This window comes from Solea solea, chromosome 2 (assembly GCF_958295425.1).
Source record: "Solea solea chromosome 2, fSolSol10.1, whole genome shotgun sequence".
Lineage (NCBI taxonomy): Eukaryota > Metazoa > Chordata > Actinopteri > Pleuronectiformes > Soleidae > Solea > Solea solea.
In genome coordinates, this window is record NC_081135.1 from 36,107,461 (window position 1) to 36,131,881 (window position 24,421).

General features: G+C 41.1%; 1 protein-coding gene across 2 annotated transcripts in view; it reads left to right on the forward strand.

Moving 5' to 3' along the window:
* Window positions 1–24,421, forward strand: part of LOC131448236 (contactin-associated protein-like 5) — a 120,602-nt gene that overhangs the window by 90,996 nt on the left and 5,185 nt on the right. For both annotated transcript variants that reach the window (XM_058620518.1, XM_058620526.1), the window contains exons 18-22: window positions 5,177–5,416; window positions 10,711–10,938; window positions 15,943–16,076; window positions 20,978–21,065; window positions 21,153–21,353. In XM_058620518.1, coding sequence (XP_058476501.1) covers window positions 5,177–5,416; window positions 10,711–10,938; window positions 15,943–16,076; window positions 20,978–21,065; window positions 21,153–21,353 — 891 coding nt within the window. The remainder of the gene's footprint in view (window positions 1–5,176; window positions 5,417–10,710; window positions 10,939–15,942; window positions 16,077–20,977; window positions 21,066–21,152; window positions 21,354–24,421) is intronic.

Sequence of the window (24,421 nt, forward strand, 5' to 3'; positions counted from 1 at the left end):
GTTCAAATGCAACAGTGACGCCGCGGCGACACATTTTCGGCCCATTTGCACAAGGAGACACTTTTCTTATTCGCGGCCGCCTCAACCCTCAAGAAAACGAGGCTCTTTAGCTGCTGCCGACATTCTCGGGCCGCGTTCACACAGCAGCTGTTTGGCGTTGAGCAGGTGAAAGCAGCTGCCTGCTGCCGGAAAGGAGATTGATGGCGGCGCGATGTGAGCGAGCCGCAGCAGGTAAATCTGGGAGCAAAACAATGAGGCGGAATCCAGTGAAACACTCCGTCGAGCCGAGGGGACCCAGCAGAGTCTGGTGATCATTCAAAATATTGATTAATGTGGCTTCGAAGGAAAGGTTCTGAATGTTTTGGGGTCTTAAAGCAACACTCATGTGCCATATGGGCTTTAATTTTAAAGGAGTGATTGAGCTGCGCAGCTTCTGGAGCCGCCGCCGCCGCTGCTGCTGCTGCTGTGGGAGCCCCTGGTTCCGGAGGTAAAAGCCACCATTTGTTTTCCCGCAGACAAAATGATGGGACTTACTGTTTAAAAACGCTCCTGTGGCTCGGATTACTCCCCCATTCCCCCAATAAATAATCAATCCATATGATTAACAGCGGCACTGCTAAACATCTGCTTTTTTGATTTAGAATGAGTAAGTAATTATAAATCAAGGTAAATGGAGGGTGGAAGATGAAGATGATGGAAAATACAGCTTTTTTTGTTTGTTTTTCTCAACTTTTGATAGAGCAGTGGCTGAGGATCATGGGTAATATTTACTATTTTGGTCCCGTTCGCTCAGCGTTTAGGACCCCCGTCCAGAAGATCATCTGATCGAGGGAAAATCACGCTAAATAAATCTGATCAGATCATAAAAAAACACTGTTTTTCAGCTGACGTTGTCTGATCCTCTGCAATTTCAGGTTGTTGTTCATCATTTGTTCACATGTAAATTTACTTGCAGCCACCACCTGAGTACTAGCACTGATGGTCATGTGATTTATTTTAAAACATTCATGTTACAGCAGCATGAGTAGAGCTCCGTGTAACTTTACTAACCTTGTTAGTAAATTTTGATTTAGTTTTAGTCTTATGACTAAAATACCATTAGTCTAGTTTTAATCTAAACTAAATAGAATCACATTTTTGTGTATGTTTGTATTATTAGAACGTTTCTCTATCATCATCCTATCTAAATTATTTTTATTATTCTTATTATTCTCATCATTATTATTATTATCATTATTGTTATTATTAAGTATTGAATTTACTGAAATTTTGTGTTATGAAACATTTTTATTTGTCTTAACAATCAAATCAAATACAGTTTGTTTCAATTACACTTCACATCCATTGGTATTTTCATTTAAAATCCAGAATTAGCAGCGTTGGTGGTTTGTTTCCACTTTTTAAATTTAGCGAAGTTGCGTGCGTGTGTCTTTACTGAAGCTTTGCGCGGATTTTTGGATGACTGATGTTGTCTCCACATGGTTTACAAAGGGTAACATTGTATGTTGTGTTCGACCGTACAGTATGTCATCTCTTCTCTTTCTTCCTGTCGCGTGTCCTCCTAACCTCCTCGCTAAGAGATTGGTTCTCTTCCCAGTTTTGACCCGACCTAACATATTCGTTGGCGTAAGTATCAGTAGGTTTCATCGTAGTTTTATCCACTTAACGTCTCGTCATTGGGTCGTTGTTGGAGAACATTTTTCTGTCGGTTAGCTTCAAGCTAAGGTCCATAAACTGCTTCTAAACCACTTTTCAATCAAATAATTTGTAGTCCTCAATCACTGACCTCCTCACCTGCAAACAATGTGCCAGTAGCAGAGATGATTGACAGATTATAGCGAACAATTCATGGTAAAATAGCTGGAAAAACGTAGAGCCAAAATTCACCGACAAACAAAGACTTCCTGTGTTTTGGGGGTTGAGCTTAAATAAGGGGATTTTGCTTGCTTTTCCAGACGTGCCAACCCTAACTTTAATAATATAATATTATAATAATAATACACTCATTTCACGAGTCCATTATAGTTATTATAATCATCTCTTCTCTCCACACTGGCCCTTCATATTATGTCTTTGTAGTACACTGAAAGAAAGAGATAATAGAGGTGAGGCCAACGCGAGGCTTCAGCTGTTAAGTATAAATATCCCCCCTCGTTTTCCTCCCGCGCGTCTCGATCTCCCCCTGTGTTCACACAACAGCCAGGACAAAGTAACCCAGTTGGCTGATTCGTGGGCCGAAGCTTCCTAATAGCACTCGTCCTCCGTCTCCTTTCAGCGGAGTCACACTTCAAAGGTTCAGTGTGGGGAGAAGAGATGATTACGGCTGACAATAACTCTTTAAACGTCCTGTGACGATTGCGTTAATATAGACTTTTAGGATTTACAAACCTATCTTATGAAGAACTCATTTATTTTATTGTTTTTTCATTATTGCTCTGGCCGTGGCGTGTGGCTACTCTCTGCCTATAGTGTCACATTTATTCTGCTGCCTTTTTTCCCCCCCGTGACATTTTAATGTCTCTCCTTAATAATACAATAGCCCTGCGGAAGACGCAGAGATAAAAGAGAAAAAAAAAAAAATCATGTTTAAGTCTATTTTAGGCTTCCGTTTACGCTCTTAATGGACCGTTTAGTTTTAAGAAATAATTTATCCGAGAAGCTGAGTGACAACGAGAAGCAATGATCCTTTTGGATCGCAGAAAAACATCATTAGGTGAAAATTAAACTTTCATGAGACGCCGTCAGTTTGTGAAAGGACACATTTATTCTCATATAAAACATTACTTTACGTTGATTATGGAGGCAATCGCTGCCATTTTGATAGTTTTTATTAAATAATAAGTGGGAATTTGTCAAAATTAAAAGCACTTTTTCCTGTCAGTAGTACACTGATAATAACCTGGTCAGTGAATGCTTAGTTTATATGAATAATAATCCTTCAAATGCATTAAAAATGCATTAAAAACTACTAGTGATAAGAATTAGACATGAAGCAATACCATACTCGGTATTGGTATCAGTTCCATACTGGTCAAAATCACAGGATCGGATATTGGACGGATAAAAATGTCATGTTGAGAAGATTATGTGTTACACAGTCGGAGAATCATGTCTTGAAATAGTTTAAAAGGTGTAAAATGACTGTATTGGACTGATATCAGTATCGGTAGATACTCGAGTTTGTGATACCGGTGTCAGTATTGGACGCGAAAAAGTGGAAGAATTACAGTACACTTGGAAAATGCCATAATACAGTGATTCTGCGATAATTGATATATCTAACTGAAGAAAAGAAACTCTATGACAATATAGAGCACAGACTTTTGAGGAATTACATTCTATTTACCACCGTCTACCGTCGTCTCGCTGTCAACTTCTTCCCTAAATATCTTTGTGTGGTTAACGTCACTGTAATGAGTCTTACGGCACTTTTTGCATTATACAGTTCAAACACGACGACGCTCTACTCGGTTTGGTATCAGAAATCAGTCCTTTTCCCTTACTATACTACCTGCTCAACGTGGGCGGGGTCATCAAAGCACCTGTGATGGCTTTCGGCAGTGCTGTCACGAAATACACCAGACTACACTGTTAAATATTGAGATTTTAGACATTTCCTTTGCTAAATGTTGGAGATTAACGCACGTTTTCAGGGATTTTTAAGGCTTTTTAACTGATCTGCAGTTCGGCATTGTTCAGTTTGTCGCACTCATGACTCTTGCAGTGACGTCACTCTCTGGCCAATCAGTGGCCAGCAGTCTGTCGACATTTGAGTATCGGCTCAGCTCGCTTGGAACCTCGTCAGAGCAGGTACTAAAAAACAAAACAACACCAGGTTTTATCACTGATGGAAAAGAAGAAAAAAATAGAGTCGATCTGAGCCGAGCTGCTTTAGAACGACTACAATGAAATCAAATCTGCAGGGAAATCTGTCAGAAAATAAAATTTGGTGTGTGTGTTGACATTAATGTTTAATTAGTTTCTTATTATATATATATATTATTTATTAATGTTGATATTACAGTTAGTTCCAACGCAAAATGTTGGACAGAAAATGAATTGGACAAAACACGTTGTGAAGGACAAGTCATTGTTGAAGGGTAAATTGAAATTAATGTTGAATTTCACGTCATTTAAATCTAAAAAAAGCTGCTGAATGACATGACACACCTGACACAAGCCCTCCTGTCAAAACACACACAAACAATCTCAATTAGCTATTTAGCTAAATCGCTAACTCGCTAGCTAAAAGCCGTACAATACCAATGACAGACTCCCGCTTTAAATACAGCGCTTCTAGAGTGTATTATAGCCTTTAAGTGCACTCTCGTTCTACCACAGCTACCTGATGTTTCCATTTAAATACACTGTAATCACTCTGTGAGTCTTCCTGATAGCAATCCTGAGCATGGGGTTTCCAGTTAGCATGTATCAGCTAAAGTTAGCATAGATGACGCAGCAAGAAAGCGTCAGTTAGTGGCATTAATATCACCGTCCTTCCCACACACGCTCACACAGAAAGCGGCTATTTTTAGCAAGTGAGAGTGAAAAATGACCTCCGTGTCCCGCAACCTATAAACATAAGCGTGGGTTAATGGCGCCCTCACACCGAGCGACCCTCAAGCGCGATAATACCAGCGGTAATGTTCGTCATGTCTGGAATCCTGCTTATTTTTTACAGTGGGAAAATATAGCAAACACTTGCCAGGTGTCAAATGGGGGGGAATTATAAATCCCCGCAGTACACACGGGCACAAGCGTCACTCCGTATGAAACAATGCAGGATTTAACAAGTATCATTTGTCAGCCTCGGGGGATCGACGGGGGGAATAGACTCTACCCACCTGCTTTATTTTCTTTTCCAGATAAATTACAGCTATAACAACGTGATACCGTTTCAATCCAAAGTCTCTTAGGAAACCGATCACGCTGTCATAAACTAAGAATACTTCCCCGCCGCTGCACGTGTCGCGCGCACGTGCTTCCGGGAAACCTGTCTGGTCCGTTACGTTGCGTATTTAGTCATAATGTGGTTTCATGTGCCCGACAGAGTGGGGATTAAGTAAGTGTCCGCCGTAAATTCCCATCAAGCGTGATTATAAACTCATTATAGGCAGAGTTTAGTGCAGCCAGCAGGTATTAGATGTAACTGAAAGGCCCGCGGATCTCTCCCCAGGGGGAACGGCGTCCCAGCAGAGAGGCTTCCTCGGCTGCATCAGGACCCTGACGGTCAACGGCGTGAGCTTTGACCTGGAGGAGAGGGCCAGGATGACGCCGGGGGTGAGCTCGGGCTGCCCCGGCTACTGCAGCGGCTCCAGCAGCCTCTGCCACAACCGAGGGCGCTGCGTCGAGAAGAGCAACGGCTACGTCTGCGACTGCTCCCAGTCGGCGTACGGAGGAACCACCTGTAACCAAGGTCAGTCCTGGTTTCGCTCGTTCACACACACACACACACACACAGAGAAAAAACTGCACGCTTTGTGTGCTAACGTGTAATAGATTGATTTTGATTATAGCAAACAAACAAAAAACAAAAATCGATCAGCGCTGAGGGTATTCCATTACAGCACACAAATAAAAATGCAAGCAGCGCAAGAGACAATTAATACTTGTCCCGGAGCCAGACGTTTGAGAACATTTAAAATGCATTAGACCAAATTATCTCCTGCAGAATGAGAGAGGCAGAAGACCCAGACACCAGCGGCGTAAACAGGAAGAGCAGTAAGCTGAACAAATGACCTCACAGACGAAGGAAAGGCGCCGATAAGAGACGGCTGACCACGCCGCAGTGTTTACTGTTTAATATCAAGGCATCATCCACTCTTCTGTGAGGATATTTCTGCTTTATTGCAGCTTGGATCTCATCACGGTTAGATGTCGTCGTTGAGCTGAAGAGTCTGGTCCGGGGTTTCAGGTGTAGACTGTTAATAAAAAATGGGACTTAAGGCCACATTCACGCTGCCGTGTTTTCAGTTGTGAGGGGCATTTTCAATAAAGGGAAGAAAAAAAAGATTTCCGTCCACATAAGCTATATATCACATGACCATTAAGGTGTTTTCAGGTTTTGCCTGAAAGGAACAAAGAAATCATTCAAACTGAATGAATATGGTTTTTGGACAAAAGAGAACGTCATCATTTACAGGGTTTGGTAAATACTGATCAACATTTCTGACATTTCACCCAAGATTTTAAGATCTTTCCCCTGTAGTTTTTTTCTGTTTTCAGATTATGCAAAAAGGGAAACTGTTGAAGGAGATTTTCATTCACACATAATAGTCAAATTGTCGTTTGACATTTGGAGGAGCCAGCAGTATTTTTGAACGTGGCCAGCAACATCTATCCGCAACAGAATTAAAGTGTTTTTAAAGGAAATTAGAGTAATGTGGAGGTAGCCTTATGTCCACGAAGTGCAGCCAATGCAGAAGCACCTGGGACCAGCCAGCTAATGGTTTGCAAAAAAGAGCTCCATTTGTGTGTAAATCTGCTTACTCCGGAACATCTGAGGAAGCCACGGATCATGAAAGGTGGAGGAAGTGTTCCGCTTCTTGCATGCTTGACCCTGGGGCCACCTTTTACCTGGATGCCTCAGACTCTCTCCCATCGCGTTCATCACACTGTCTGTCAGCGGCAAACTCTGGATAAAGTCCGGACTCGTCTGAAAGGGGCTACAGTGTATGATAAAGATGACGTCTCGTTTGATTTATAGTGCCAGCAAGCATTTTCCTCTGGAGTTTTATGGGCTCAATCACTAGTTTTAGGTCTTCTTCAATACAGCATGACATCCATTTTGTAAAATTATAGTCCCATTTAGACTCAAAGTGATAATAAAGCATGGCCTGTTTTGGGGGCATAGACACTCGGTGATTGACAGCGGGTAGCATCCAATAAATACATGGTCACAGGTGTAGGTGGACACGTTCTTCCAAATGTGGCTACTCGTGGTTTGGTGCTGGCCAAAATACTAAATCAAGACTTCAAAGTGTCCGTCTCTGTGTGTGATGCCACTTGTTTGATGGTTGTAAGGGATTAAGATGCAGTTGTTAGGTGAATATTTGTCATTAGTGTGATTGTGTTTGTGGTTCATTATCAAAGCTTCTGTTGCATTATGGCTGCCTGGGAACAACAATTAAATTAAAGTAAGAATTATCAGATTAAAGTCAGTATTCTTCAGACCAAAATCAGAATTATCAGATTAAAGTCAGAAATCTTAGATTAAAGTCAGAATTATCAGATTAAAGTCAGAAATTCTGGGGGAAAAAAGTCAAAATTCTGGGGAAAAAAAGACAGAATTATCAGATTAAAGTCAGAAATCGTAGATCAGTCAGAAATCTTAGATTAATGTCAGAATTCTCAGATTACAGTCAGAATGTTAAGATTTAAATCAGAATTGCTCAGATTATATTGAGAATTCTCAGATTACAGTCAGAATTCTCAGATTAAAGTCGGAATTATCAGATTAAAGTCAGAAATTCTGGGGGAAAAAAGTCTGAATTCTGAGAAAAAAAGCCAATTCTCAGATTAAAGTCAGAATTTTCAGATTACAGTCAGACTTCTTAGATCAAAATTCTGAATTATCAAATTAAAGTCAGAATCATCAGATTAAAGTCAGAATTCTCAGATTAAATTCAGAATTCTGGTTTGGTGCTGGCCAAAATACTAACTCAAGGCTTCAAAATGTCCGTCTCTGTGTGTGATGCCACTTGTTTGATGGTTGTAAGGTTGTTAGGTGAATATTCGTCATTAGTGTGATTGTGTTTGTGGTTCATTATCAAAGCTTCTGGCAGCAGCATGTGTTGCATCATGAAAACAAAGAGAAAAAGGCTGCCTGGGAACAAGTTTTTTATCACTCCTGTGTTTTCCTCGTGTGTCAATTTTATACATATTTCACTTTATGTGTTGCACGTGTCCATGTTTTATGTAGGTTTGCCTCTTTGTTTGTTCTGCTCCTCGGGTGGATGTGATGCTGGAGAAGCATGATATGTGTGGGCTGTCGACAGAGACAGAAACATAACTTTTATTTATTTATCGTACAAGGCAGACACTTGGGTTAAAACAGGCCACCCAGCGATGAAAGGCTTCACAGCTGAGCAGCACTAGTCTGGAGATTATCTGCTTCAGTGGATGCGATGGCACCTTCTGCTGAGGTGCCATCATTGTGAATGTGCCGCAGTGGTCTAATGGTGTCTTTGTGCGCACGCTTGCTGTGATTACCATTCCTTCTACCTTCCAGTCGCCCCCTAAAGAAAATACACACTTGAATTTAAAGATGAAATATACAAGCAGTATATGAACAGGTGTGTGTGTGTGTGCACCTCAGGACCACTTGGTCTCATTTCTGGTCCTAATGAGGCAGAACCTCATCGAGGAACAAGTTAAGGTGCTAATGCTGCTTTCACGCCGGACTCGATTTTCCGCATCACTTGGCGCCACCCTTCGCGTCTATCGCGCTGCGGGGTCATTTTGTACATTTAGTTTGTACAAGTTGTGTCCGGCTCCTCATGGTGTTGTTAATATACGTCCCCCAGCCCTCAGTAAAGACCTGGTTTTAGGCTTGGGTTTCACTTTGTGATGGCTCCGGTTATGTCTTATGTCTTCTAAGGTTATATCCTTCTGAGGATTGCTGTATGTAAGAATGTATGTACATGTGTACCTCTTTGGGACCTTTTCTGGCACAGATGTTGAGGAACATTAGTACTCAAGGTGGCCAAAATCTGGACCTCATGAGGCAAAAACTCTTTTCTTTTTGGTTAAAGTGAGGGATAATTTGTTTAGGCTGTCCTAATGCAATGTCCTAAGAAGACTAGCTGCACAAACCTGTGTGTTCATGTCTCAGAGCTGTTTTTGTGAGGATATTATGGCTGATCCTCACATCTTTAAAGGGCTTTTTGAGGGTACATACTTGGTTTGCTTGGGTTTCACTCAGGGTTATATTCAGGCTGAGCATTTAGTTGTCATGGCTAAGGTTATGTCTGAGTATCCTTCCTAGGATTGGCTGCACAAGAGTGTATGTGCGTGTTTACCTCTTTTGGACCTTTTCTGGCATAGATATTGAACCTGTCAGGAACACTAGTCCTCATGGAGACCAAAACCTGGTCCTAATGAGGCAAAACTCTTTTCTTGTAAGGTCCTAAGAAGACTAGCTGCTCAAACCTATGTGTGTAGTAGGCTATGAGGGCAAATTTAGATTCAAATCTATTTTAATGAGGATATTATGGCTGATCCTCACATCTTTAAAGGGCTTTTTGAGGGTAAAGACTTGGTTTTATGCTTGGGTTTCACTAAGGGTTATATTCAGGCTAAAGCATTTAGTTGTGATGGCTAAGGTTATGTCAGAGTATCCTTCCTAAGAACGCTGTACACGAATGTATGTGTGTGTACTTGTATTTGTTACCTCTTTGGGACCTTTTCTGGCATAGATATTGGAGACTAAAACCTGGTCCTCATGAGGAAAACCCTCCCTGTCCTAATCAATACAAGTCAATGCAGTGTCCTCAGAAGAATAGCTGTGCAAATGTGTCTGTGTGTGTGTGTGTGTGTGTGTGTGTGTGTGTGTGTGTGTGGAGCAACACATATGATGAGGCTGGTTATAAAGTGTGTTTTAACTCTCAGCATCTGCTGAGGTAACAGAGGTGTCAGTGGCATCGACAGCACATGTGAATCACCGCAGTGAGTACGTGACGCCCTTGTCGTTCTCTCCTTGGGGAGCTGCTCCTCTCTGTCACCAGCGCTTGCTGTTTCCTGGATACATTTTGACAATGTTTAATTAAGTGCTTTGATTTTTGCTACTGGTGTTTTTGTCAAATTTAGTTATTTTCCCCCAGCTGTTTTTATGATCCACCTCTTGACGGGAGAACTTCACTAATTACACACACCGAAGTCTAGAAATAGATAACGTGAAATATTGCTCGACGTTCTGCTGCAGCTTTGCTCCACGTACAGTTTCTGGCTCGGCTCAAGTACGTAAATCTCTCCGCTACGTTTCGGAAGAAAAACACAACTTTTTGGCCATAAGTTAGTATGAGATATATAGGTTTGTGCAGCCAAAATGAACCCAAAGCTTTACTTTATCCATACCCAGGAGGGAAACCACATTTTTGACCCCAGGACCGATGAGAGGTGGGTTCTTCCAACCCATCCATCCATCCATCTCTCCGTCCAATCCTGCTCCTGCTGGGGGATCCTGAGGCGTTTTACAGACCAAATGAGATATATAATCCATTCAGTGAGCTCTGCCCCAACCTGGGGTCGTCTCCCAGTGGGAGGAGCTCTGAAAATCTCCCAAGGAAGCGGCCCAGGAGGCATCCTAATCAGACGCCCGAGGAACCTCAACTGGCGCTAAGGAGCAGCAGCTCTCCTCCGAGCTCCCGGACATCTAAGCTCCTCGTGTGCTCCTATGTGAAGCTGAGCCCACATACCCCGAGGGAGGAAACTCATGATCCTATAGCTTCTATCTAATGCTTTCATATTAAAGCTGCAGTCAGCAGGTGTGCTTGAAAAACGAGTTGGTTATTGAGTCTCACCTCATTTTTGGATGGAGGCTTTTGAAACACTGCATTATATGAATTTAAATGCCAGGCCTGAGAAAAATGATGATATTTGCTGGGATTTTGCACCTTGTTACTGTCTGTGCGTGTAATCTCATTTTGTGAAAAGCAGGTGTAATCTCTGCACCTTTCCTCTTTGTCTTTTTTTGTGTTCCGGTGTTTGCAGAAGTGTCAGTGTCCTTTGACAGAGAGTCCTCGGTGACCTACACTTTCCAGGAGCCGTTCTCGGTGATGCAGAACAGAAGCTCGCCGGCCGCCAGCGTCTCCACAGAGAGCAGCAGCAGGGCCAGAGAGGACATCGCCTTCAGCTTCGTCACCTCCCAGAGGCCGGCCATGCTGCTGACCGTCGGCACCTTCAGCCATCAGTACATCGCCGTCATCCTCGCCAAAAATGGTACGTGTGTGGATTTTACTTTCATACACCCAAACTGAAGAATGAACCCTGTGTATGTGTAGTTAAATGTACAGGTGTGTTTTTGATTATAGTTCTTTTAAATGACTGATTAAATTAACTTTAAAATTAACTCAAATATATTTAGCATAAACAACTATGAATTTGTATTTGCCTGGTGTGATAAATTAACGTAATCAGTTTAAGTACGACGGAAGAGGATTAGGGCCACAAAAATGTTTGGAAACAAAATAAAACACTCTGAATTCTGAGATTAAATCAGAATTCTCATATTAAATCAGAATTCTCAGATTAGTCAGAATGTTAAGATTCAAGTCAGAATTTCTGATTATACTCAGACTTCTTAGATTAAAGTCAAAATTTTCAGATTAAAAACAGAATTATCAGATTAAAGTCAGAAATTCTGAGAAAAAAAGTCAGAAAAATCATATTAAAGTCAGAAATCTTTAGATTAAAGTAAGAATTATCGGATTAAAGTCAGAATTCTTAGAACAAAGTCAGAATTCTCAGATTAAAGTAATAATTATCAGATTATTGTCAGAATTATCAGATTAAAGTCAGAATTCTGAGAGAAGAAAAAATCAGAATCCGGCTTTTTTATTTTGTTTTCCTAAAATAAACTCACATGTGGTCCTAATCCTCTTCTCACATTTATTTAACACAACATTAATCCACAGTGTCTGTCAGTTTTTCAATTATACACAACTTCAAAAGCACTAATATCCTGAAACTCCTGAAATGTAATACCTAGAATCGGCTGGCAAAAATATTTGTGGCAGTCGATTGCTTTGAAAATATTGAGGACTATTGACATGAAACACTTAAAATCGTTTCTCTCACAAGCAGCAACAGTTTAAAGTGTCGCGTTTTGAACCAAACAAAATCCACTTCAATCCTTTTCAAAGTCCAGCCATTTCTTGAATTCTTCACATCAGTCACATTGGTGAGTTTACAGAGTGAGGGCTAGTTTTCAGTCCCAGTTAATATTTTCTAAATGAATTCAGGCGTCGCACACAGATCAGGTCAAACCGGGGAAAACCAGGAGAGCACTCAGCGAGTCTGAGGAGCGTGACCTCCACACGACCTCGAGGATGCCAGAGACTTAAAATAGCCAAACGCCCAAATCGGTTTCATTCCACGCAGTTAAACAGCTTCACCACGTTCTACATTTCTAACTTATTTGAATTTGTCAGTTACGTAACCACAGGCCTTTGAAGACATTTCAGACTCTGATAAAAAAAAAATAAAAAAATGCCCTGCAGTTTATCACACGCCGGCAAATACTGGGATTTAAACTTGCTGTTGAAGCTCTTTGTGTTTCCTTCAGATCGTCAGACTCTCAGCTGAAGTGACAGCAATTCAAAATATTTGCTTTATTTTGAAGAGTGTTTTTTTGGTGAGGACAGGTTTTCTCCCTGATTTAATGACAGAATAGGTTTTTTTCTCTCCTTTCCTTCACCTATTTTTCTTTATTTTAATAGTTTTTTTCTTTGGCTAAGACTGGATTTTTATATGGTTTAATGTTAAATTTAACTTTGACATTTTCTCAGTGGTATCATTTTGTTTTGGTTTGTTTTTCATCACAAATCAAAAACAACACAAAATATTGTCTTGTTGTAAATTGTGTTTGTTGGATTCAAGTGACAACGATGTACTAAAAAATACAGAGGTTAACATGAAGGGCAGCATGGCCAAGTGGAAAGGGAACTTGTCGGTTCAAGACCCCTGAGCAAGGTACCCAATCCCCATTACTCACTGTTACCTGGACACTCAGTGTCCAAAAATAAAGACATAAAGGTTCAAAAATAAACAGCTTTTTACTCATTTGCAGAGATAAATGCATTATTCGATCATCAGACAGTGGATTAAAGTTGGGATTGAAAAAAATAAACAAAATTGACCAAAAAAAGTCGACATTAAAGTCACTTCCTTCAAAAAAAAATAAAAGCCCTACACTTCTCTTTACTGTGTTTGACCAAGTGGAGAATAAAATGGGTAAAACTGCCCTTCAACATGAAATGATACACGAAAAATCTCAAAACTTTCCCTGCAGAGTCAGAGTAGAACAGTTTTTTTACAGGTACAAATAATCCCTGCACTCACAGGCAGATACAGTCCATGTCATCATTTATTCCAATAGTGTCACATAAATAAATAAATCAGAGATTGCTTCTTGACAGTGGGTTGGCCCCACTTTAAAAGGCAAACGTGCCCGAGTTCATGTGGAAGTCAAAGTGGAATTCACTTAATATAGAGGGATCCATTCATAAACCCACTGCACTGCAGTTCCCAGAATATTTAATTTTCCTTTCTCACCCCTCGTTTTTACCAGGATTACCAGGACGTGACGTGCAGCTATGCTCCTAAAACAATGTGGAAGATATGCGTGTACATATTTTTATACTATTTTAAAGTGTATGTGCATGTAATCATGTTGACGGGTGAAGATCAAGAGCCCAAAATGACAGTAAACGTTCTAGCTAGCACACGGTAGTGGGCTGATACGCTACCATGAGCTAGCTAGAACGCTAGGGGACACATAATACGATCAGCGCCTGTTACATAATTTTGACTGTAATACTTTTTATTATAGATCGCAGGAATACCATCGACATTCAGCCACAAAACTCACATTAGCATTAGCAGCACATAACAGCATAGCAACTTCCATTACATTCCAAGAACTAATCTTGAAGTTAGCTTACATTAGCAATAATCTGGAAGGCCAGGCTGCCTGGACTGCGTGTCAAAACGTGTCAATCCCTTGGTTTCATTCTTGAGGCTAAGATTTGGCAGATTATACCTCACCGATTCCATTTAAGTTGTTTGAGTAACTTCAAAAATGTCGGTACAACCCATAAAAAGCTAATTTGCACTCGTCACAAAATGATTGCAGCTCATACTGTGTCAAGTAAAGTTTTCATTTTGCCTCAAAATCACTTGATTTAATTCCGCAGCAACAATTACAGCCCCCGTCGCCATTAGCATTACGCTAAAATAAAATCCTGACTCTAAAATCCTGGTCCCTGCTCTTGTCTTCATCGTACGGTGCGAGGGAAAACTTCAAAGGGAAACGTTGACACTTTACATGATAGTTAAATATATAAGTGGACTTAAGCGTCTCATTTTTAAAAGAAAATGTCTAATGCTTGTTAGCGGGTGTTTTCTCTTATCGACCGGGAGAAAAGCCTCAAAGCTGAGAGCCCAGAGCCTTTAAGCTGTATCCAAACTTGAGAGCGTCACACTGGGTGACACCTGTGTGTGCAATCGTTAGCCCGACTCGGTGTCCTAATGCACTCTTGGGCGTTTAATCCCAGCGCCCACGTCCCCCCCCCCGCCGCCCCGGGTCTCTGCAGACACTGAGAGTGGGGGTGGTGTCGGTGGGGGAAGACACTTCATCCACCCCGATTGTCATCTGTAGGAGCGTGAGCCGGATTTGAAATGAATCCCGACACAAAGCTCTTCACCTACGGACGAGGAATTGTAATATTGACCTCGCCGAGGCTGAGAATCATAGCGCTGTGATTCTTTGATCTACCGGTAACAGTGAAAGTGTGTGTGTGTGTGTGTGTGAGAAACACTTATTGACTGATTCAGTGTGGGAGTAAAGAGCTATGAGATAAATATTTGTAAAGGCCACTGCAGAAGTCAAAGCATAGGAATCTACTTAAAGTAGCAAAACAGCCTCATTGATTCATTCTGTAGGTGTGTTTTCTTCTTTCTTTTTTTACTCCTGGTTAAAAATGACCTGGAATTATAATGTGACAAACACGTGCTTCATCTAATCCAGCGTTTCACAAACTTTTTACTCCTCTAAGACACTTAATGTGTCTGATTTATCTGTTTCTGAGTATTTGAACGCCATTTCTGTAACATGTTACAATGTTGAGTTATTTATACAGACACTGTTATTTCATATTTCATATTATTTACAGCTCTAAGTTAGCTTTATCTGGTTTATAAAAACATTTTAAATTTGTGCATAAGTTAAACATCTTCTGATGATTTCTGTCACATTATCATTCTTAGTGTTACTGTATGTTAAGTAAATGAATCACAATATCATTTTAAACATGTTATTTGAATCAGTGTTTCACAGCTTTTCATTCTCATTTTGCTAAACAATTGTGACAAGATCTTTTTTATGTGTATGAATTTGTCATTGCTAAGGGCCCCCCATGACCTCTAGGGGCCCCCTAGAGTAGGGTTTCTCAATCCTGGTCCTTGTCCAAGGAAACATCTAAAACCTGCCATAGAGCATTTCAGTATCTTATTATTTAGTTTGATTGTTTGTGCATGATGATAACAGAGAGTCTTGTGCACATTTTACATAGTTTTCAGACAAAAGTTCCCTTTATTTAACACTCACTTCTTTGTTTGTTTAAACCGACTTCCATTGTTGTGGGGTTTTTTTTGGTTTTTTTTTTTTACTCCAGTATTTAATGATAATCTAATTATTTATTTTTTAGGTTTTAGGTTATTTTTTGTAGCAGCTCTGTAATTGTGCCCGAACCAATCATAACTAGTAAAGTCATTGTCATGGTTACAATAAAGGCATCGCTTTATTTAGTTACTTTCTCGTCGGGTGACACCATATTCACCTCTTTTCTCTTGTGAGTATATTTTTAAAGCTCATTTATTCTGATTCTGCTCCTATTAAAGATTAAAGCCAATAAAAGAGTCAGCAAAATGTGCAGAACTTCCCCCAAAAAGCATCATAATTTAATTGACTTTAGGCATTTAAAAGTGACTTTGTAAAGACAAACTACCGCATTTCAATAGAACTGGAGAACAGAGCAATATTTCTTTTTTAAACAGACCTTTATTTTCATAGTGACCCCAAAAAAAATATGTCCCGCGAGTCCCTTCTGTGGGTTCTGACCCACTCTCTGGCAATGACTGCTTTAATTCAAAGACGTATATTATGTTTTATGTAAACCGCGCTGAATTAATCATGCGCTACATCTCTTCATGCTCCGTATCCAGGGAGTCTGCAGATCTGGTATCATCTTCAAACGGACAGAAGAGCCGACGTGTTCAGCCCCGTTCCCGGGAACCTGGCAGACGGACGCCTCCACCGGATCAGAATCCACAGAGTGGGCAAAAACCTCTACATCCAGGTGAGAGACGCGGATATGCATGAGGATTTAAAAAAAAAAACAACAACAACAAAAAACCTCTCCGTATACAGTGTAATGTTCAGCGCCGTTCAGTGCCAATATTTAGTATTTCGGGCAGGAAAATGTGCAGTTCAAACACAGCGGTGTTGAAATAAAGATGGAGGGTTGTGTGCTTGCTCTCGCTGCCGACCCCCACGAGTTCACAGTCGGCTTCATCGCAGAGGTCAGTGTCAACATTTCTACTATTTATAGAATAACTTAACGCCAGGATAAAACAGCAGTTCACTGAGCCCCTGGGTGAAAGTTTCAAGTCTGTTTTCACCTCTGACCACACGCAGCAGTGATGCTATATCACACTCGCGCACCCCTGTGGTGCACTTTTTACTTTTTTTTACTGCAGCGAGGTTACACTTTGATTTAATCCACTGAAGCTCAGCGTTGTGTTGCTTCTTTTTTGCCACCAATACATCTTTTTCTCTAATCTGCACCGCATGAGCCTGGTGGTACACACACACACATATATATATATATATATATATATATATATATATATATATATATGTATATATATATATCCAGATGTTGTCAGAGGTTGTTGCAAACATGTTTGCAGATTAATATCAGTGGAATACAAGATGTAAATATAGTTCTGTCCAGGTAAGTTGTCATCTGTTCATTATTTTCTATATCTAATCTACAAGGTGATCCTGCATTTAGGGCATATTTTTATCACGTTTTTATCCTTGGGGACAAAAGTTGTCCAGCTTTGCTGCTGCATCAGTTTAGAATGGTATCTTAAGTAAAAAGTTAATTTAAAATGTAGCTGTTGTAAGTGAATCCCCGTGTCCTGTTTAATTTAATGTTGTATATTTTTGATATTGTGTTTTATTTTTCTTCCGTATGACTGTTAAGCCCGGCCCAGGGGACACTAGAGCGCAACATAAAACACAAAACACAGAGTGGAGATTGTGTGACAACAGTGACTAATTTATTATTATTTACAAAGTGTTAAGTTAAGTGGTTGTGCTCGTGATAGCATATTTAGCAAGACCTGCAGGGTGAATCCAGCTCAAAATAACAAACAAAACTCTCACTTTCCCCAGAGAACCAGAAAGGGGCCGTCCACACGGAAACGTGTTTAGGTTTAGGCGTTCCGTCTACACAGAGATGGGGTTTTAGGGGACCTGAAACTGTTCCAAATACTTAACTGCTCGTTAATTATTTAGGTTTATGACAGAAAGTCGCTAGATTTGTCGCTAGTTGCTTTTTTTTGAAAATGAAAAAAGGTCACAGGAGTCTGTGAAGTTGCTAATTATGCACCCGGAAAACGGCACGCACCGTAAATGTTAACAAACAGACATTATTTCCCTTTCTTTCCTCTGGCTCGGTTATATTATCATATCAAATGTATGCAACATCATCTTCTTCTCTGTTTTTTGGTGTAACATTACAGTGCAATGTTACAGTCCTGTCATTTACAGCGTTTGAGTCGATGCCGTCTTTACGGGGAACTGTTTACGCTGCGTGGCGTTTGCCGTCTGGACGTGGCCTAAACCCTAGCAAACAAATCAGAAAACCAATACACACACTAATCCCTACCTCCCTAACCAGGTAAACAGGAGAAAGTGAACTTTCACACATAAATATCACAAGGTACTTGCAATAAACAATAAAAACATAAAAAAAACAAATGCAGAACAATAATAAAACAGCTAAAACAGGGATTATTTGTCATAAAAAAAAAACTCATTTGCCTGTTTAAAGAGCTCCGTTTTCAGCTGCTGCTTTTTAAAAGAATCACAATTTGAGCAGCGTAAACCCCGCGTAGCCTCTCACCTGATGACTGAGAGTGGAGGTGCAGCACATCTATGTAGCGGATATAAGAAGGAACACGACCATTCAAGGCTTCTAAAATGGATTCTAAGATTAACTGTTCGCCAGTGGAGAGATGCAAAAAATGCCCGTGTGGGTCTGAAGCCTGCAGACGGTCACGCTCCTCCTAATTAAAACAAGGAAAAAGACTGTTGGAGTCGTCAAGACGGGAGGAAATAAAAGCTCGTACATTCATTTCCAATTCCACCTCTGACACCAGAGATCTAAGTTTGGAGATGTTTCGTAAAAATGGAAATGACTGTTTTAAAAGACGCTCTAAAGACATTCATGTGTCAAAAACAACACATTTTATGAAATTTCTTTCTTTTCTTTTCTTTGTCATTTTGTCCGTCTGTAACCTTTAAATGTGTTAAATGTTAAATGTGCTGCTGCTGCCTCGGCTGACAGCCTCTTGTAAAAGAGATTTTTTAAATCTCGCTGATGTAACACCTGGTTAAATAAAGGTTATTATAATAATGATAATAATAATATATTGATGATTAATTCTTTAGTGTTTCTCAATCCTCAAAAATCGTCAAATCCTCCACTGTAGACTCAGAGAAAGATGATGAAAGAACAAGTCCTTTTACTTGATGAAAATCTAATAAAGTCAGTGAATCAGTGAACCAGTCCTGAGGGCAGGAGACAAAATCAAGAGACAAAAGAGGCGAGGAAATCGCTCAAGGGACAAATGCAGGTACACTATCAAAGAAACTGAATAGACTAACTGGCAGGGATCAAATGAAGCCGAGCAGCATGTGAAACTAGAAAGGGGCTTTAGAATAATGAGCAACAGGTGCAAACAATAATGGCCGGGTTAGAAATCAGGCCACAGGAAGTAAAGTATCTGAAATGAGAACCAAATTAACACCACAGGAAATGAATGAATGAGTGTTATTGGAGGACTGTTCAATGAAGGTAATATTATATGGTTCCTTGCCCGTCTGTGGTAACAAAGAAGTATAAAAGAAAACCTTACAAGATTACATTGAAAGGAACCTCATTTCAGGACTTTATAGAACATTTTAGTTCTCAATCCCAGGATTGTCCTGCATGTCTTTGGATGTTGTCCTGTTCCAACACACCTGATCAACTTACCACCATCACTTTTTGAAATATTAACGCTGATGCAGGAGAAGATCAAGCGAGCGTCGCAGGCCTCCGCTGATTGGTCAAACTTCACGGTGACAGGGTGAAAAGGCCCAGAGTGAGGATGCCTGAAGTCTGAAGTTCAAATTGATTCATTTTCAGCCCAATTTTCCAGTTGCAGAGGAGATTTGCGGCTCCCTGATTGACAGTCGCCAGTCGCTATTTCTGCACTCTTCAGAAACTCACTTAGAAAGAATCTCTAATTGAGCCAGATTGTTGGAAATCTAGTCATCTCCAGCCAACACATGACAATCAGAGATAAGGTGATGAGGGGGGGTGAAGGCATTAGTAGCATCGCTGCTACACAAAGGTTCAGCTGGAGATGAGAAACCAAGAAAATGAAATTATACTTTATTTGTCTGTGTATATTTTAATGTCATTTTCCTTATCAATCACACAAATCCATGGCTTCCTCTCCTTCAGGGCAGCTGGAGAGCTCATAACCTTTTAGAGGGAAAAATGATTGAATTGAATTATTAGTGTATGATCGTGGCTCAGGCTTCATTTTCAAGCCTTATTTCTCATCAGTTTTAAAATAGCTCAGCGCTGACAAAAACAACAACAATATTCTGAACGGTAACAATCGCCCCCTCACGTACGAACACCTGTTGTCGCACGACGGCCACACTTCCACATTTAACTCGCGAGGTGTCGACGAAGCTGTTTAAACCAGAACAACAAAGACGTGCGTTATATTTCTGTTGCGCTTTAAAGTCATATTTAACTCAAGCACCTTTTCAACTGAAGCCGTTAACAACACATTTGAGCCGATTTAACTTTATTACAAATATTCTTCTCCCATAATGAAGAATTAAACAGCCTAGAACATGACTCAGCTAAAATGCTGTTTATTCACCTTTTTTTGCACTCAGTGCATAGTTAGCTTGAGAATTTTGGATATTATCAGATTTTACATATTTATCTGTTGAATACTGATATCGGCTCATCCGTAGAGATTAAATATGCTAGCCCTAAATATGTTTATAATCTCTTAAAAATATTTGTAACCTTAAAATAAGATTCTTTTATATACTTCAGGCAAGGGGCCTTGCGTTACAGAGGCGGCTAACTTGTGCCGCCATGTTTCTTCAGCTGCCAAACAAGGAAAAAGCGTGTTTTTCTTCCACATTTTGAAGCAGAAACCTCATTAATAAACAAACATAGAAGAGTGAGTCATCTGCAAAAAGATTGGGCAGCATTTCTACACTCTTGACCTTTAATTAGTTAATATCTGCCTCACATGTAGGCCCCATACATATGAGGATGAGCTTATCCAGACGGAACCAGACGGTTTTGGCAGCCTTAAAACGCCATTTTTACCAAAACCCAACTTTGATGATGTCTCTAACCCAACACTCAACCCTCGACAACGTCTTCTCAGTTTTTGGTGTATTTCTGTAGCAGCCTTAGAGTCCTTTAAGGGTTTTTTGTGTGTTTAAAGGCATTGCTGAGTTGAGGAAGAAGTTTTTCGGAACAAAAAAGACAAAGATCACATGGGGAAAGTTCTGTTCCCGTGTGACTATAAGGAGCCAGAGTGTTCAACTTTATATTTGCTGTCCAAACCAAGCGCTCTTATGTCTTCATGACGAGTCCTCAGCCGCTCTGTACCACTGTGGGGGCATTTGTAGGCAGTGGGTGAAATTGAAATCCCGCAGATCATCAAGTTAAGTGATGCCTCTGATTCAGCGCGGTCTAAATCACTCCAAAGCCGTCTGTGGGCGGATACAGTGCCGCGTGATGCTGCAGAGAACACGATTCTCAATCTATACTGTATTGAAATGTGCTGCCGCTGCTGCTGCTGCTGCTGCTGCTGCTGGTGTTGCCCCCGGTTCAGATTTCTTGTAATCGGCTTGTTATTTGATTTCTCTCCACTCAACCAGATCGACCAGGACATCCACAGAAAGTACACACTGTCATCCGATGCAGAGCTGATCCTAATCAGATCGTTGACATTGGGCAAAGTCACCAGTAAGTGCCTCACATGAAATCCGGAAGATTTCCGAAGATTTGTGTAACTTTGGTTCCTACTCACTGTGAATGTTTCCGACTCCACAGGGAGGGAAAACCTCAACGAGGAAGTGATGCAGGCGGCGTCCAAGGGCTTCGTCGGCTGCCTCTCCTCGGTTCAGTTCAACCACGTGGCGCCACTGAAGGCGGCGCTGACGAACCGAGGGAGCTCGCTGGTCACCATCCGCGGTCCTCTCGTCCAGTCAAACTGTGGAGCGCTGGCCGAGTCCACCTCGCACACTCTGCAAGGTAAAAGCACTCAGATCGGCGGTCTCCCAAATGTAGAGGTTACTTAGTGTGCAACTATACTTCTTACTTTAGGGAACAAGGACCAAGAACTTCTTTCACTTCAGTTTTCTGACATAAAAGTGAGTCGCAGCTCTTATTATATTCTGTGTCTTTTGAGGGCTTGTCACTTCAACGTAGTTAATTGACTTTTCCTCGCCATTTTTATCTTCCTCTGCCACTTCTCTGCTTCCCTCTGCTGCGATGAAATAACTGGACACTAAACAGACGTAGCTCTTGCTGCTTATGTTTGCTTTGTCCATGTTATTGTCCTGTATAAAGGATTTAATTACAGTGGAAGGTATGCTGTTTACCTGAGTCTGACAGCCTGGTTCCTGGTCAGCAAACTGTTGTTAGATGTATTAAATGACTTAATCACAAATTGGGAGGAAGTGCATCTTTATCTCCTCAAGAGGTTGAAATCAGAGAAAGTTGCCTTAAAACCAATATGTAAACTGAATTTCCACATTAAGATTATGACATTTGGACTATTCCAACAGTAACATCGTAATCCATCTTTATCCAGGGGGATTTCACTGGATTAAACTAGTTTTTTCTGGTTTATTCAAGTCAGATTAAGCAGTGACACATGTGTACTTACACTTACACTTCTCGTCTAGTTTTGTATATAACTTGTCACAGCCCTCATATCCGTTCCCTCAGTCTGCCACATTTGAACTCCCCTCTTATCAGCGAGCGACGTGTCTCCTATTATGTATAATGTATTCCTCCATTAGTTGCTCTATGAAAATATGTAGCATTAGTCTTCCCAGTTGAAGCATTAACATATTTACCTAATTATCCTGATATAAAGAGCTGTGAAACAGTTTCCTTTCATACAGCGCATGGATGTGCTGTATGTAGCGTAAAGCAGCTTTAGCTTTGAGTGGTCATCAAGACTAGAAAAGCGCTATATAAATACAGATCATTACACAACCATGTGCGATTGGACTGATCTAAACAGGGCAAGCAACAGCAAAGGATGCTAATGTTAGCATTGCTGGCAGCACACACAACACAGAGAAGCTAAGTGTTTTAGCAAGCTAGCAGACAGGCGCGGTGTACAGTTACAAACAAAAACTCCACACAACACAAAATATGACAAAATATCAGCTCACCATCCTGTGAAAAATTATCTTCCTTGGCTTCTGCCACTTCTGGAAAACATTTCATTTCTCATCCGCTCGGCTCATTTTCAGTTTGAGAATACTCATTAGTCAAGCTTTATTATTGTCAACGTTGAATAATTTAGTATCTGTCTCCGAAAAACGGTTGTGTTTCCCGCCTCTCACCCATAAAATGCTATTAAATCCCAATCCTACTGTTTATATGAGCTGCTTCTCTTCAACTGAATAGTGTTTTTGTACAAATGCTGGATCAAATACCGCGCCGCGATCTGTCATGGTCTCAATGATGCAGTTCATGACGGGCGACAAAAACCTGGGTTTACCCTCAAATATATATGTGAGCATAATAATGAGAAATGTCAGAGTCGCTCTCATTAGCTTCCTGTTTAACAGTTTTAGAAACACCTGTGTTTTCACTCTGTCTAACTGACAGAGCAGATGCGCTTATATGTGTTCATTCAGGCCGCTGTCAAGTGTCACATGACAGCAACACAAACGTCTATCATCCATTTTCTTATTTTTTTTATATGAAGTTCATGCATGAACTGAGATGTTTGTTTTGCCACAGCGGGTGCATTATTATACTAGAACTTTTAAATAAGGAGCCCAATCAAATGTTTCTGCATAAACGCTCAACCTTGAGTGTTTATGGAGCGTGTGCTTGAGAAAAGTTTGACTTTTTTATAAGCAACAGTGAAAGTGTCTTCCAATTAAAAACTAGTTGCACAAGTATACCAACAGGCTCTAGCCAGTAAAATAAGTTGTATGTGTTTAGTGTACAGCACAACACGGCTCAAATGGAGCTGTCGGACAAGGTTGGTGCCCACAATATTGGACTGGCGGAGCAGCATGTGCTCATTCCGAGAGCGCCATATATCGCCGCTCTGGCACCGAGTGGAACTATTTGGTTTGGCGCGGTACCATCAGGAGTAGCACCAAAATAACTGGCCTCAACCAGTTCATTTTCGGCGCCCTTTTCTTTGGGCTACCACTGTAAAATGGTATGTAGGGAGTTAGACCGGTTCCATCCACGACCGTTAGACAGCCGATCAACACCTTGTGATGGGTGTAAATATGGAGGCTGAGGCAAACACCCCCGCAGTCTTTTTTCATACAAAGCTTGACGTCTTGTTGAGATGATGATGATGATGAAGTTGTCATGCCAACGACTTCATGCTACGTAGCTCGTTGACACGTCCTTCTGGCGCCTCTAGCACCAAACATCAGGCACAGCACAGCCCACACCTCGTCTATCACGTGAAGCCACTGTTCTCGGTCGAAATGAAGTCCAGATCCAGGGCTTTACCATTCTAAACCCTACCATGATGGAAACACGGCATAACAAAGACACAGGGCCTCAAAACGCCTCAGCCTCAGTCCTATCCTGGGCGCTAACCCTAACCTCAGTGGTTCCCATGTATGACACTGAAACCACATTGGACCTGCATAATTTGCCGACCTCAAGCCCACTTAGTACCCAGGGAGCCTGGAAAAGGGTACGAAGTGGACATGGACTTGAAATGGGAATACCATGGAAACCACAGACAATCCCACTTGGGACCCATAATGTCAGCCCACATGAACATGCTGTGGCTGCGTATGGACCCCTGAGTGAGGTTATGCGAGGAGGTCCACCAGTACCATCTGAAACTCATCACTCCAAGGCTCAGATTACCAGCCTCTACCTGATCTCTCAGGCGGCACACAGGCACACAAAGCTCTACTCTGTTTGATCCTATCGAGGAAATCCAGTAACAGAAGATATTGGTGCGATTGAACTCACGCTCCTCATTGGTTTTGCCACACTACAGCCCTCAAAAAATCCTCCATGAGTCACTTTCAGTCTGGTAATCCTAACGTAGGCGAGGACATACAAACGGGGACATGTTCTACAGTGGATTAAAC